Source organism: Pongo pygmaeus, chromosome 16, assembly GCF_028885625.2.
Source record: "Pongo pygmaeus isolate AG05252 chromosome 16, NHGRI_mPonPyg2-v2.0_pri, whole genome shotgun sequence".
NCBI lineage: Eukaryota > Metazoa > Chordata > Mammalia > Primates > Hominidae > Pongo > Pongo pygmaeus.
The window spans coordinates 76652654-76668294 of record NC_072389.2 but is presented as its reverse complement, the minus strand read 5'-3'; the positions used below and the strand labels follow the sequence as shown (position 1 = coordinate 76668294).

General features: G+C 43.7%; 1 protein-coding gene across 3 annotated transcripts; it reads left to right on the top strand.

Annotated features, from left to right (window-relative positions):
• Positions 1–238: 238 nt before the first annotated feature.
• Positions 239–4434, top strand: LOC129014273 (cancer/testis antigen 62). 3 transcript variants are annotated; one of them, XM_054451471.2, is made up of 3 exons: positions 239–337; positions 3188–3334; positions 4054–4434. In XM_054451471.2, exons 2-3 carry the CDS (start codon positions 3200–3202, stop codon positions 4327–4329), a joined length of 411 nt encoding a protein of 136 aa, XP_054307446.1. In that variant the 5' UTR covers positions 239–337; positions 3188–3199; the 3' UTR covers positions 4330–4434. The 3 variants fall into 3 exon arrangements, with proteins under 3 accessions (XP_054307446.1, XP_054307444.1, XP_054307447.1); XM_054451469.2 differs by lacking the exon at positions 239–337 and adding an exon at positions 346–440; XM_054451472.2 differs by lacking the exon at positions 239–337 and having other exon boundaries at positions 3026–3334.
• Positions 4435–15641: the final 11207 nt, after the last annotated feature.

Below are 15641 nucleotides of genomic sequence, written 5' to 3'. Positions count from 1 at the left end.
GGAGAGCCGGATCCGCGCTCCCTCGGTCCTTCCTCCCTCCCCTCTTGCGGCCTCCCGCTGTCATCTGGAGCCGCTCCTGCCGCCCCCTGGCGGCGACCGCGGGAAGGGCCGGCCCCCATCCGCACCCCCGACCCCCGAGGTCAACAACAGGATGGCCCTGGGTCCCAGGGGAAGAGACATCACCCAGTAGGAGGGAGCACGGTCTAGACAGAGGCCACGAGGGCGGGAGGGGGCAAGAGTGGAGAGTGGCCCAGCTGGCCAGGGCCGTCTAAGTGAGAGGAAAAGGGAGAGGGCGGATGAGACCAGGCCCTGAATTCCGCGTTCATCTTATCCTGAGGTCTGTGGGACCTGTTGAAGGACTGGGGCATGGGACGGACGCGGGCATCCTTCCATTTGGAACAGCCATTCCGGCAGCATCAGGAGGGGGCGGAGGCAAAGCGGTGAGCGGATGAGGCAAGTGGTTCTGTAAACCTGTGCGAGAAGCGGAGGGTGACTCTAAGGGCAGGAAGGAGCACTGGTCACACACACACACTCCCACGCAAGGTAGGACGCGCTGGGCTCCTTCTGAGGCCAAGGGGAAAGGACAAGAGCTCTCCAAATTCCAACTGGGGTTAGACAGCATGGGGAGGAGACACACACACCCTGACAGCCAGAACCGCTCGGGATTCTTTCTTGTCTTATTCAGGGTAATATTTTGTTGGGAAAAAAAATGCCTGCTGCAAATAATAATTGTTATTATTATTATCATTAATAATGATAAAAATCAAACTTTGATCCCTTCGTTTTACGAATTGGGAAATTATTGCCCCCAAAAGGGCATGACCAAAGTGACGTGTTTAGTTAATGGCAGGAAAATTACTAGGGCCCAGTTTCTTGAGTCCTAATTCAGAGCCAAATTCTTTACATTCGAGCCAAGGTGTTCAGAGCTGGGAAGCCAGGAAATAGAGTGACCGAGAGGAACTGTCTCTTCTTTCCCCAGAGCAGGGAGGGGGTGACAAATATTTGAAGAGGCTGTCCAGATACAGGCGTTTCCCTAAATTTCAGTCAGCCTGTTTGTTTATCGCTGCCTCCAAAGCTTGCCTGCAGGGGTTGTTTTGAAAGTGCAGGTGTACCGAGAGGACAATGAAGGAGGTGGCAGAATGCAAGCTCCCTACCCCAGAGCCAGGCCGCACCAGGGCTGGGTGGAGAGCGCTTCGTGGAAGCAGAAGGGAGCTCCCAGGGAAGATTGTCCTCCAGAAAAAGAAAAAAAAATTAACAAAAGGGAAAGTGGCAACCCAAGAGATTAGGCCAAAGAAAGAAACACCACTTTGAGCGCCGACTACTGGCCCGGAGCCTGGCAGAGCCAGTTCTGACTGATTCAAGAGCTGGTTCCAATGGGATGAAATAATTCCACACTTGATCAAACAGATTTTGATGGGAGGCACCTGGTGTAAATGGGATTAGATTAATTCTGAGTGTCACGAGTCTCATGGGTCCAAATTAAGTCGATCTAACAGCTCTAGTAAATACTGGCCAGTTTAAACCATTTAGAACTGATTAAAAAAAAAACCTGCACAACTTTAGAATGTACTTAATGTCACTGAATTATACACTTAAAAATGGTTAAAATGGAAATTTTTATGTTATGTACATTTTACCATAATTTTTAAAAAGCAAAACTAATATGATTTGTTCAAACAGGATTGATTTATTCATTCATTTGAGACACGTATTTAGTGCTGAGTGTAGCCTTGGTGTTAGGATTCAAAGAGGAAAGGAAGAAAACTTTCCATTCTAAAAGAAACTCCACGTAAGGCGAAGAAGATGAAATATAGTCAGAAAACCATACCAGTAGGTGGTAGGTAAATGCAGAAGTATTTAGGAGCTCATACAGGAGTGCCTGCCTCAGGACAGGGAATCTGAGATGCTCTGCAGAGCTGGATCTTAAAGAATGGAGTGAGTTCATCACATAAGGTCTGGAGCGAACAGGGCTCAGGAGCAAAGAATGTGGTTTTGTTTGTTTGTTATTTTTTAATTTTGAAATAATTTTAGACAAGTTTCACAAATAGTACAAAGAATCCCCTTACAACCCCCACCCTCTTCCTCTAATGTTAACATCCGACATAACCAAAGTACGATTATTAGTGAGCAAACTTGATTCGACAGACCTAGGCTGGTTCCTTGGAAGTGATTCCAGTCCATTTTCAACCTTGGTCAAATTGTTTTGACCATATTTTGCTTATATGTCACAAGAAAGTCTCTTTCTTTAAAGTCAAGATAATATTTGTTTTATTTGTTTATTTATTTTGAGAGAGTGTCTCGTTCTGTCACCCAGGCTGGGGTGCAGTGGCATGATTGCAGCTCACTGCAGCCTCCACCTCCTGGGCTCAAGCAGTCCTCTCACTGCAGCCTCCCAAGTAGCTGAGACTACAGGTGTGCGCCACCACACTTGACTAATTTTTTTTTTCATTTTTTATTTTTAGTAGAAAGGCGGTATTGCTGTATTGCCCAGGCTGGTCTCAAACTCCTGAGCTCAGGTGATCCTCCATTCTTGGCCTCCCAAAGTGCTGAGATTACAGGCGTGAGCCACAGAGACCAGCCTATACTCATTTTAAACAAAGAGATATTTACATTATGTGTAAGCATCAGTGAATATTAAGTATGCTAAGACAGCAAGTTTTAATCTTTCAGTCCTGTTATATTTCTGCTTTTATCCAAATGTGTCTGTTATGTATGAATCGGAAGAGCAGAATGTGGTCCTTGCATATAAAATAGCTTACTCACCCGCACCAAAAGAGGGAGCCAAGAATAGGTGCTTCAGATCACAGTCAGAAGCTGGCCTGTACTTACTTACCTAGGCTGGGGGCCTGCCTAGCATGTCAGTGTCAGCTGTACACGGCATCTTCGAGGGTGGGTTACCCCTTTGCATAGCTGATGTGATGAGCTGCTCACTACCTCATAAAATAGCCCACATTGTTTTTAGAGGCTCTTTGTTAGAAAGTCCCTTTTAATTTTGACTTGTAAACCTTTTGCCCTGTAATTATTATCCACTGGCCCTAGAGGCAGCTCCTAAAGGGACAGACAAGAAACATAACTCCTCTGTCATGTGTCAGTTCTGTCTATGTAAGACAGCTCTAGCTTACACCTGTTGTCCTATTAAAATTATTGATTAATTACTAACAGTACCCCCTTCATTCTCTTGTCCTAGTTAAGGTGATAAATGATGCATACGACATCCTATAGAAGACTGTCACCGCCCCACCTCACTGATCAGCCCTCTGCCTACAGCCACACCCACAGAACATTCAGCCATTTCTCGTGTGGTTCCCAGCCTGCAGCACAGCGTCTGCACGTGGTGAGGGCTCCCAAATCTCTGAGGAATGAATGGCTCACTGCTGAGAGCAACCTCCTGGGAGTTCAGGGCATGTGGAACTGGAATAAGAGCAACGTGTGAACAGGGCTTCACACGGGAAGGCAATGCGGGACAGCCAGACCCTTTGGGGGAAAACTTATGGGGAACACAGTTTTCTCACTTACAAGCACTGAGATTGCCTGAGAGGGGAGAGATGATGCTGAGTGTCCCAAATGTATTTGACCTGGAATCCTTTTATCAGCGAAACATCTCTTGGGCCTAGAGTTCTGAAAATTGCACTTTGAAAAACACTGCTCTCAGCTCTTACAAACCTCGTGTTTTCATCCTAACTGTGCTTCAGAGAATTGTGTCCCAGCAGGGAAGGAAACCCCTGTATAATTCCCTATGTTGCTAGCATTTGGATGAAAATGGACCTACATTCAAACTCCTAATTTCAGGCTCTAAAGGAGGTACCAGGATCCATCACGATGCTTGTAAAATTGTTCCTTTCATTTTCCTGGTTGTAAACTTATGTGGACTGTAAAGTCAAGGCAAGCCTGTGCCCAGCAAATAATAAGAAAATAAGGGAGGCATGGTAAACAAAACAAAACACTTTGAGAGCTGGTCAACTTGCTGTTATTTTGAACTGTTTCTAAGAATCTCAGGGTAGATTCCCACCCCTGCTTGCCTCCTTAACCCAGTCCTTTTTCTTCCTCCTCCAGGAACTCTGGAATGCTGACCTACAGTCTGAGTTCCCGTGCCCTTGCCTGGGGCTGACTCTCTACTTGACCTGTAACCCACAACTGGGCAAAAGAAAATTCTGCAGCCATAGCTCTGAGGACATGAGCAAAATGGTTTCCAGACGGAATGTCAAGGATTCCCATGAAGTGTCAGGGAGTCTTCAGGCCACACTTCAGGTTATCTCCTTCTCTTTCCCTTTTCTGCTTCACTCTTGCTCTCATCCTCTTTCTCACCCCACAACTGGTCAGAGGAGATAAGAAGGTTCTTGTTACCTGGTACAAGACAACTTTTGGAATCCCAGATATTCAGATTATTTCCCCTTTTCCTCTTTGCAAATGATAATACTCACAGCCAAGAGGCATCACCCGATCCCAGGCTGCTTCTCCTTAAGACATGCACACAGAAGGAGAAGGCAGGGCTGGCAGCCTCCAATCCACAGCCTCCCTTTCTCCTCCCGGCGATGGTTAACTAGGCCTAGACAATGGAGATCTACGGCATACGCCCATGTGCCAGGGCCTCCTCCTCTCAAGCATGGCTGATCAGTCACTTGCCCGTCTATCCTTTATTTATTGAAGCCAACTATGAACGACTAAAGGAAGGATGAGAAAAGTCATCCAAAGTCAAAGGGGACAGCGTGGGAGACTGTTCTAGACAGAAGGAAACACCTTTGCAAAGCCCCTGAGGAAGGCAGGGGACTCTCCAGGAGCAGAAGGGGTGTGTGGCCTCAGAATCCACAAAAGAGAGCAGATACAGGACACTGGCTGGAGCAGGCCCTGGAGCCTGCTGCTGTCCTGGAGGCCTTGAGGAGGCCCAGGGTTCCCAGAGTGGAAGAAGTAGGGGGCAGCTTGATGTAGTGGCTGTTGATCATCAGCTGATATGGAAGTACGTCATTTTATTGACAATTGAGAAAGCAGTGCTGTGCAATTCCATTCAGTGCCAGTGATGCTTATGGCCGTTTTTATGAGTTCTGTCATTTTCAAATGAGCAAGAGGAAGCCTCTAAGGGGGTTTAAGCAGGGACTGACGTAATCAGATCTGTGTTTTTCCAAAGGGAGAGGGGGGAAAAAAACTATTTCTTATTTTTCAAAAAAGGTAATGCAAAAGCATCATTCCACAATTCTCTTGTAATGAAAAAAAAAACGCAAACTTAAGCAAATCCATCATTCTGAAAGAATATCCTGCATCTGCCTTTTCCTTCCTGGGAGACTCTCATAATGAGGGCCTGTCCTTCACCCATTGCTCACACTGCCGCCTGGTACCTCTTGTGACCAGGACTGCAAATCTCCAAGACAACTGGAGCAGGGTGGGAGAGCTCAGCCAGGAAGCAGTTTCTCTGTTTGAGGCTAATCAGCTTACATTGTGCTTGAAATTGCTGTCACCTTGGCCTTGTTGGCAATTTTCCCTCTTCAGCAAACCAGTTTTCTTGTTGAATGAATTAATTTTTATAAAATCTCAGAGATAGGGCATATCCAATGAACACTGGCCAGATATGGCTTATGTATAAAACCAGGGCACTACAAACGACAAAGTCACACAGTCTCCAAGTTCATGGCTTTGCCTTGCCTCAATCACCTTCATCCTGCCTCTCTTCAGCATGCAGAGCACCTACTATGTGCCAGTTGTAATGGCTCACCAGACAGTGCTGCCAGAGTGTTCCGGGCCCCACATTCCTTTTTTTTTTTTTTTACTTTTAATGTTTCCTTTCACCACTCTGTGTGTGATGGTGGAAACTTTTGCTTATGAGCAGTAGTTTGGTGTCATAAAAGAAAGCAGTCAGTCCCCCAAACACTACACCGCCATTACTCTCTGGCCATCCCATCGTAGAAGTCACCAACCTCTGAACTGCAGTCGCCTCCCCTATGGAATGGCAAGAACCTAATTATACCTGTTGAGAGAGAATGGGACAGGCTCACACAGCCCCTTCCAGTTCTCAGATCCACGAATCTCTCAGAAACTCTGCAAGAGGGAAATTATGTGACTCGTTTTGGATCCATCTGGGAAAAGATGACATACTCAGAGAAGTATGTGACTTCTTTTTTAAAAATTTCAAGCTGTATTTGGAATAGCTTCTTTTATTCCCTGTAATGCAGAGAATTACCATGCAGCTCTAGTGCCACATCATGGCTTACAGACAAAACTCCCCACAATGTGTCTTGAGTCATGAAGACCTTGATAGAGCTGCTATGTTTGTTGACTTGGGTAGGATGAGAGAACACCTGAGTGGGTGACCCTGAAATGGCTCCTCTATTCCTCTGGCATTAGGTGTTCATCCAGAAGCTACAGGATCAGTGTTCAGGGCCAGCTTCTTCCTAAGTTCATCTTTCCCTATTTAAAAATCTCAGAATTCTAGAGATGGAAGAGAGTATTTTCTCTTTTTGTTTTTTGTTTGTTTGTTTGTTTGTTTGTTTGTTTGAGACGGAGTCTCACTCTGTCGCCCAGGCTGGAGTGCAGTGGTATGATCTTGGCTCACTGCAACCTCCACCTCTCGCATTCAAGAAATTCTCCTGCCTCAGCCTCCTGAGTAGCTGGGACTACGGGCACATGCCACCACGCCCAGCTAATTTTTGTATTTTTTTAGTAGAGATGGGGTTTCACCATGCTGGCCAGGATGGTCTCCATCGCTTGACCTCATGATCTGCCTGCCTCAGCCTCCCAAAGTGCTGGGATTACAGGTGTGAGCCACCGTGCCCGGCCCTATTTTATCTTATTCAGATAAAAAAACAGAGGCCCAGGGGGAGAAAATGAGTTGCAGACATTCACACCGTGAGTATGTGGTCGATCAGAAATAGGAACACATCTGGTGGGCTTTGAGCTATTCCAGTGAGCCTCCTCCCCATTGTCCTGTCCCTCGGAAGTCCATGGGTGGAGAAAACCAGGGGCTTCAGGCTGTCAGAAATAGCCGTGGAAACTACTTAGGACATCTTGAATTCCAAATATCATACACGTTAAAGCTAAGGCTCCCTGCTCAAAGCATATTTAATCTAATCAGGTTATTAATTTTCTTCTTTGGAGTTAAGATAGAAGCCTTGTTGGTTCTCCCTCATGGGCTTGTCCCAAAGCTTAGCCCAGCAATGTGGACCCCAATCTCTGCTACTATCCGTGCCGCTTTCCAGAACTCAGCCTCTTGCCAGAACTCCTCTTCTATGAACCTTGGGTTTGTTCAGGAAGAGTTTCGAGGCCTGAGAAACATTTCTTCTATAGCATTGGGACGGCTCCCACCTCCAGGCCCCAGCAGCCTGAGCCCTACAGTGGCCACCTCATCTCAATGTCTCCACTGTAAAGAGCTGCACCTATCCTTGTATCTGCCAGCAAGCAGGCTACATGGAGGTGGAAGGCATCAGAGGAGGCAGAGGAGCCCTGCATTTTCTGCATGCTTCGGGCGCAGGTTTCCTAGGAGGAGAGATGGAAGGTTGCAGAGTGGAATGGACAGAAAACGAAGCAGTGATTCAGGAAAAAATAATAGCAGCTGGTTTTCATCTGGGTACTAGCCTTATGACCTTGAGCAGTGGCTTAACCCTGCTGAGCCTCAGTTTCCTCATCTGCAGAGTAGGCTTGACACTCAACTAACCGCTGACTTCTCTCAAGGGGGAAAATGGGGAGAGAACACTCTCATGTCCTGTGCCTTCACCATTAGCATCCTCAGTCTGAGAGAAGTTGGTCTGTTCTTGGTCCATCCCTTTTGTCTGGCTAGCTATATTGCCATTCTTCCGTTGTCATGGGAACATTCCAAAGGATGAATGAAGGGTATGGGATCAAGCAGAGGCAAACATGAGCAAGAACAAGCGTGTAGATTAAGATACAAACTTCTCCTGACCCAGTCCTGTGAGTGGAAAATACCACACAATGGGAAAGAAACCAAATCACCCTGACATGCAATCAGATATTGTGGTGTAGGTCAAAGGGTGGGCCAAAAGTCTTGGTTTCTCTTTCCTTTCTTTTCTTTTTCCTTTTCTTCTCTTCTTTCTTTCTTTTGCTTTCTTTCTTTCTTCTTTTTCTCCTTCCTTCCTTCTCTCTTTCCTTCCTTCTTTCTTTTCTTTCTTTCTAAAAACAGGTTATTGCAAAAGGAAAGAAAACAGGAACACATTGTTTCTTTTTCATTGATTAAGTTAATTGGACATGTCAAACTTTTTACTTGTCAACATCTGAAGTTCCCTTGAAGCTAAGTAAGAACTTTCTTCTGGATAACGGTTTCATGAAGACAACACATCAGGTTGTGAAAGGCACATTGGTTTTAGAGTTAAACAAATGTGCACTTGGAGCCTTGCTCTGCTAACTTCCTGACTGTGTGACTTGGAAAAGTGACTTACTAGTCTGAGTTTTTCAACTCTCGTGTGGCTATAATGATTTTAGAGGGCATGGTTGTGGTAGTCATGACTCAAGTTCACCAATTCGTCTTCAGGGACGAGATTTCACTTCCCCTCCCTTTGAAATTAAATGTGGCCATGTGACTTGCTGTGGCAAATGGAATGTGACTTCTCTTTAAAAAATTTTTTTTTTTTTTAAAGCTGGTAGCTGCTTTAAGACTCATTGTACAAATCATCGTGTTCCTTCCCACTGGTGCTAGGGTTGTGGAATCCTTGGTTAGCCTGGGTCTCAAAGGACTGTGATCTGTAAGCACCCCCACCATTCTTTGAATGTACAGCATCAGATCTCCCACTGAGATTTGAGTTTGTTACTGCAGCAAAACCTAGCATATCATGACTGATATAATGGTTGATACAATAAAATATGATGACATTTGTAAATACAACTTGGCAATGGTAAAGTGATCAGAAAGCCTTGTTATTTTAGTGTTCAGAGGTAATTGTGCTGATTAGTAGGCCCAAGTTAAGGGATAAATTCCTGCATGGGTCAGGCAGGCTGCAACTTTACCCCAGATCATTTTTCTCCACCAGGGGCCAGAATCAGGAAGATCTGAAAAAACTCCCCCAACAGATCTGCCATGGTACCCAAATACCAGTTCTGCCTTTGAGATAAAGGCCAGTCTGTGTACTGAAGGTGGGAGCTTAGGGAAATTCATCAGGCTCTGGGAGTGGAGAATACTCAGGAATGGTGGGGAGGCACAGTAGTGGGAGTGGTCTTGAAGAGTAGCCGTGTAGAACTGAGGCCTGCATCACGGTGGGAAGTCCTTGCAATGTGAAGGTTAAGCACACCGTGCACGAGATCCCTGGCCCTCTTCTCTCATCATGAGACACACCCTGTCCTCCCATAATAATTTTCTCCTGTAGACCTTCCACAACAATTTATTCCAAGTCATTCTTTATGCCACCCAAGTCTGACCTCTGACCCTCACCTCCAGGCTCCCATCTCCTGGATATTTTGGCAGGTGCTTCAAGTGCCATGTGTTATGGATAGAACATATCACTTCCTGTCCCACCCCCCAAACCCTCTTTCCTATTCCATACTCCATATCTGGATGAGGAGCTATCATCTTCCCAATCATTCAAGCCCAACATCTCAAGAGGGCTCATAGCCCTGGAATGCTCTTTTTTTCTCTATTAATATGAAAGGGGAAAATGCAAGCCAGAATAACAATTGAAGGCATTGTGCAGGCCAGGTGAGGTTGTGGTTCAATCTTGGTGTTCTTTTGAGAATTCGTCTTTGGGTGGAATGCCTCTAATTGTGGACACAGAAAATAGGATGAAATTTAGAGGAAAAGAAAATAGGATAGTGTCGTGTGATAAGAAGTATATTTGGTCTTTGTCTGTGGTCCTGGCACAGAGAATCTAAAACCCTTGAAATTTCCTCAGTCATGAGGTATGCTTCCTTATTCTTAAGGAGCCCCTTTGGAGCACACCTGAGTTTATGCTAATGAGGTAATTTAGGGTAGGACCCCAGATGGCCTCAGGATGGGACTCGATACCAGAAAAACTAAGGGATTACAAGGTTGAAACTTTCAGCCCTACCCACTGACCTCTAGAAATGGGATGGGAGGAAATTAAATTCTATAAAAACTCTGGGAGAGAGGGGTACCCCAATTCCACAGGGACAAAAGCTCCTATGCTTGGGACCCTTCTAGACCTCACCTAAGTCTTCATCTGTATCCTTTATAATAAACGAGTAAATGGCCTGAGTTCTGTGAGCTATCCGAGCAAAGTATTGAACCTGAGAAGGTGGGTAGGGGACACCCCAATTTGCAGCTGGTTGGTCAAAAGTACTAGAGACCTGGGCTGGTGATTGACATCTGAAGTAGAGGCTGAAAACTAAAAATAAAATCCTAAGCCCCTCACCAGCTGAACAGACCCCCTCTTGGCTAAGGGGACCCTAGAAAATCCTTAAAAATGGAATTCCCAGCATGACACAAAGGGAGGTGATGTATCCCCACCTTTTTGGAGTTTAGGCACAATTGACCACTATTAATGTTAAAATACAGACCATAAGACTAACAAAACAGACTCCTTGTGACAATAAGATATCAAATCATAAAGAGGACAAAAGGCCATGCCGGACAAGGGCTAAGTCACTCAGCCCTACGGGTCACTCTGACCTCGAATATTGGTTCACATACTTCCTTATCTTAACTTAAAACATTCTTTTCTGTTGACTCCAAATTTTTACACAAAGCTCTACTCCTTTAACCAATTGCAAATTAAAGAATCTCTGAATTCGCCTATAACCTGTAAGCTCCCACTTCAAGATATCACACCTTTTCGGGCCAAACCAATGTATACCTTCCATGTATGAATTTATGTCTTTGCCTATAACTCCTGCCTCCCTAAAATTTATACAACCAAACTGTAATCCGACTGCCACAGACACACTTTCTCAGGACCTATTGAGACTGTGTTCTCTAGGCCATGGTCACTCATGTTGGCTCAGAATAAACCTCTTTAAAATATTTTCAGAGTTTGGTTTTTCCATTAACAGGGCAATCTTGTGAGACTGAGACCTAACCCTGTGGGACCTGATGCTTAGCTCCAGGTAGACAGTGTCAAAATTGAATTAAATTGTACAGCATGCAGCTGATGGCAGCAGAATTGGAGAACTGCTTGGGGTGGAAAAAAAGCCCCACACGTTTGCTGTCAGAAGTATTGTGTGAGCGAAGAGAAACAGTCTGTTTTCTCCAGATGGATTGCCTAATTCTTTCCGGCCATATAATAAAGAGTTATTGCTGGTCAATAAGTTTTGTTTTTTATGAAACTTTGCAGGGGCCTGGGGTGGGGGAGACGATAAATGCCATACATATAAACAAAGATATCATTTCCCACATAGCAAATGATTGACAATTTAAAAAGCAAAAGGAGAGCCTTATTCCAGAAAAGATGGAATAAGGAAGGACACACTAAATGTAACTATAAATCCTGGACAGAATGGATGGAGGAGCTATCTGAGAGTTCTGAAACATAAATCATAGCAGGTGGCTTTGGGAAGAAGACCAGAATTCAAAGTCCCACTAAATCAGTAGTGAATTTGCCCTTTTTTCCCTCCCAGTATCAGCCAGCCTAGACTAAAAGGCAGCCATAAAGCTGGAAGTGTGCACCAGAGGAAGACAGAAAGAGCTGCAAGAGAAGTCCTCTCTAAAAAACAAGAAAAGAGATTCTGAAGAGTCAGAGAGAGAGTGGGGTACAGGGGAACCCCTGGTTTTTATTTTTATTTTTTCCTTCTTTCCAGCCTCAGCCCACAGGCAATATTGTAGCAGCAGTGGTGGTGGCGGAGGCTGAGGGGGTGGGAGTGGAGCTGGGCAGTCATCTAAGGCTCCAAGAGAGGGGAATTATTCTGTTTGACTGGAGGAGCAGTGTTCACAAGAGTGTGTGGCAAATCTTTCTTCCTTTTTTTTTCACCTTTCCCCTCCTGCCACTTGACTCCAAACACAGAAACAGTCATGGTAAGTGTGGCAGAGCAGAGAAACTGAAGCCCAAGCTTGCTCACTGGAGGGCTAAGAAGGGAGTGTTGGGGAGATCACAGAGAGTAGGGAGCTTAAGACAGAAATCCCACAAACTTATGTTTTAGCTCCTGGGCTCACCTCCAGGCTACACATGTATGGATCTGATCCTAAACACCATACCACATGTTTGGAGAACTGAAACTGCAAGGTAGACCCCAGTCCAGGCCCATGACTGGCCACTGGGTGGCACACACACAGGACTGATCTGAATAGCACTGCACTCTGAAATCAGAAATGATACTGAAACCACAGCCCAAGAGGCAGGTTTGGACTTGCAAAAATAATATAATCGGTTTCATTTCCTGCTTCCAAAAAAAAAAAAAAAAAGCCTTCTTTTTAGGATTTAAACCAGACCTGGGGTCCTGTAATATTCAAAATGTCTGGGATATAATCCCAAATTACTCAGCATATGAAGAACCATGAAAGTCTCAACTGACAAGGAACAAGACAATCAACAGACACTAACCCTGAGAAGATACAGATGTTAGAATTATCAAACATTTTTTAAAGCAGCAATTATAACCATGTTCCATAAAGTAAGGGAAAGTGCTCCTGAAACAAATGGAAATACAGAAATTCTCAGGGGGAAAAAAGAGAACACATAAAAACAGGCCTAGTGGAGTGGCTCACACCTGTAATCCCAGCACTTTGGGAGACCAAGGCGAGTGGATCACCTGAGATCAGGAGTTCGAGATCAGCCTGGGCAACATAGTGAAACCCTGTCTCCACAAAAAATTAGCTGGGCGTGGTGGCAGGCATCTGTAATCCCAGCTACTCAGGAGGCTGAGGCAGAAGAATCTCTTGAACCCGGGAGGTGGAGGTTGCAGTGAGCCGAGATCACACTATTGTACTCCAGCCTGGGCAACAAAAGCAAAGCTGTCTCAAAATTTAAAAAAAAGGAAGATTTTTTTTATCTTCCTTTTCCAAATATGTTCCAAATGGAAATATTAGAACAGAAAAAGAGAAGGACACTAACTTAAATTTCAGATTCACTGGATGAAAATTAGCTTAAAGATAGATCAATAGAAATTATCTAATCTGAACAACAAAGGAAAGAAAATTGAAAAAGAAACCCAGCAGAACCTTAGGGTCCTGTGGGAAAAAATACCAAAAAGTTTAATATTTGTGTCATTACACTCCTAGAAGGAAAAGAAAAAGGGTGTTGAATGGGAAAAAAATATTTTAAGAAATACTGGTGGAAAAACTTACCACATTTCACAAAAGACATGAACATGGAAATTGAAGAAACTCAGTGAATTCCAAACAGGATAAAATCAAAGACATCCGCACATTGTAATCAAACTTATGAAAACTATTAAAATAAAGAAAATATCCTGAAAGCAACCAAAGATAAATGACTCATTTCAGGTAGAGAAACAATTATTTAAATGATTGTGCATTTCTCATCAGAATCCATGGAAGCTGGAGGGAAGTAGAATAACATTTTTAACACACAGAAAGAAAAGAACTATCGGCCCTGCACAGTGGCTCATGCCTGTAATCCCAGCACTTTGGGCGGCCAAGGGGGCAGATCACCTGAGCTCAGGAGTTCGAGACCACCCTGGCAACATGGTGAAACCCCATCTCTACTAAAATACAAAAAATTAGCCAGGCATGGTGGCACGCACCCATAGTCCCAGCTACTCGGGAGGCTGAGGCACGAGAATCGCTTGCGCCTGGGAGGTGGAGGTTGCAGTGAGCTGAGATCATGCCACTGCACTCCAGCCTGGGCTACAGAGTGAGACTCTGTCTCAAAAAAAAAATAAAAAAGAAAACTATTAATCCAGAATCTTATATCCAGTGGAAATATCTTTCATGAATGACAATGAAATAAGGAAATTCTCAGATAAAGAGAAAGTAAGAAAATTCCTTGATACTAGACTTGTTCTATAAGAAATGCTAAGGTGAATTCTTCAGACTACAAGGAAATTAAATCAGAGGGAAACTTTAACAATAGTAATGAAATAAGAGCAACTGAAATGGTAGATACCTGGAAAAACATAATAGAATTTAAGTTCTTTGAAATATGTGAAAGCACAAATTGTAACATTAACTGATGGAATTTTCAATGTATGTAGTCATCATAATACATAATACTATGATGACTACATAAAGAAGGGATGCCAAAGGTACCTATATGGTGAGAAGATCTAATATTTATATCGTTTATGTGTTTATACCATTTAAATTTAATGTAAGAATTGAGTACTCCACTTGAAATTATAAAATATAATAGTAATATAACAGTAATATAACAGTAGACCACATACTGTAATCTCTAGAACATCTACTAAAAAATTTTTTCCAGAGATATAGTAAAAATATCAATAGAAAATTAAAATAGAAGACAAAGATATTCAAATATTTCAGAAAGTAGGAAAGGGAAAATGAAAATCAGAAGAAACAAACATAAAATATATGATAAAATGGTGATCTAAGTACAAACATATCAATTTTATTTTATTTTATTTTTTACTTTACTTTTTATTTTTATTTATTTATTTTTTTGTGTGACAGCGTCTCACTGTGTCACCCAGGATGAAGGGCAGTGGTGTGATCATGGCTCACTGCAACCTTAACCTCCCAGGCTCAGGTGATTCTCCAACCTCAGCCTCCAGAGTAGCTGAGACCACAGGTGTGCATGCCACCATGCCTGGCTATTTTTGTATTTTTTTGTAGAGACAGGGTTTTGCCATGTGGCCCAGGCTGGTCTCAGACTCCTGAGCTCAAGTGATCCATCTACCTTAGCCTCCCAAAGTGCTGGAATTACAGTCATGAGCCACTGCACTCAGCCCTCAATTCTTACATTAAATTTAAATGGTATAAACACATAAATGATATAAATATTAGATATCTGTTTCTATGTAACAAATTATCACAAACTTAGCTTAAAAGAACATATGTTTATTATCTCAGTTTCTGTGGGTCAGGAATGCAGGCATGGCTAAACTAAGTCCTCTGCCCCCGGGTCTTTCATGAAGCTACAACCAAGGTGTTGGCCAGGGCTGAGGTCACATTTGAAGGCTTTACTGGGGAAAAATCTGATTCTAAGCTTGCATGCACAGTTGTTGAGACAATTTCATTTCTTTTGGGCTGTTGGATTGAAGGCCTCAGTTTCTTGCCATGTGAGCCTCCCCAACATGGCAATTTACTTCATCAAAGCCAGCAAGAGAGTGAGTCTATGGAGAAAAACTGCTAGCAAGACAGAAGTTACAATCTTAGATAGCATAATCACAAAAGTGACATTCCATCACCCTTACCATATTCTATTGGTTGGAAACGACTCACAGGACCTCTCCATACCTGTTCATACTTAAGGAGTGGAGATTAAGCAACAATATAAATCCAAGAGGTAGGACTCAATAGAGGCCATGTTGGCGTCTGTCCACCAGACCTACCAGTTAAAAGACAGAGACTGAATGAATTCAAAGCAAACAAAGAAAACTAAGACACAACTACATACTACGTAAGAGAAACTCACTTTATTATGTTTTAATTTTTTGAGACAGTATCTCAATTCAAAACAAACGAACAAAGAAAACTGTCACCCAGGCTGGATGACCGTATGTGGCACAATCACGGCTCACTGCAACCCCGACTTCCTGGGCTCAGGTGATTCTTCCACCTCTGCCTCCCAATGGAACCACAGGTGTGTGCCATCACGACCGGCTAATTTTTGTATTTT

Coding starts and splice junctions, on each gene's coding strand:
- LOC129014273 (XM_054451471.2), top strand. CDS start 3,200: ATGATGCATACGACATCCTATAGAAGACTGTCACCGCCCCACCTCACT. Junction 3,335..4,053: donor CAGCACAGCGTCTGCACGTG/GTGAGGGCTCCC, acceptor TTCCTCCTCCAG/GAACTCTGGAATGCTGACCT.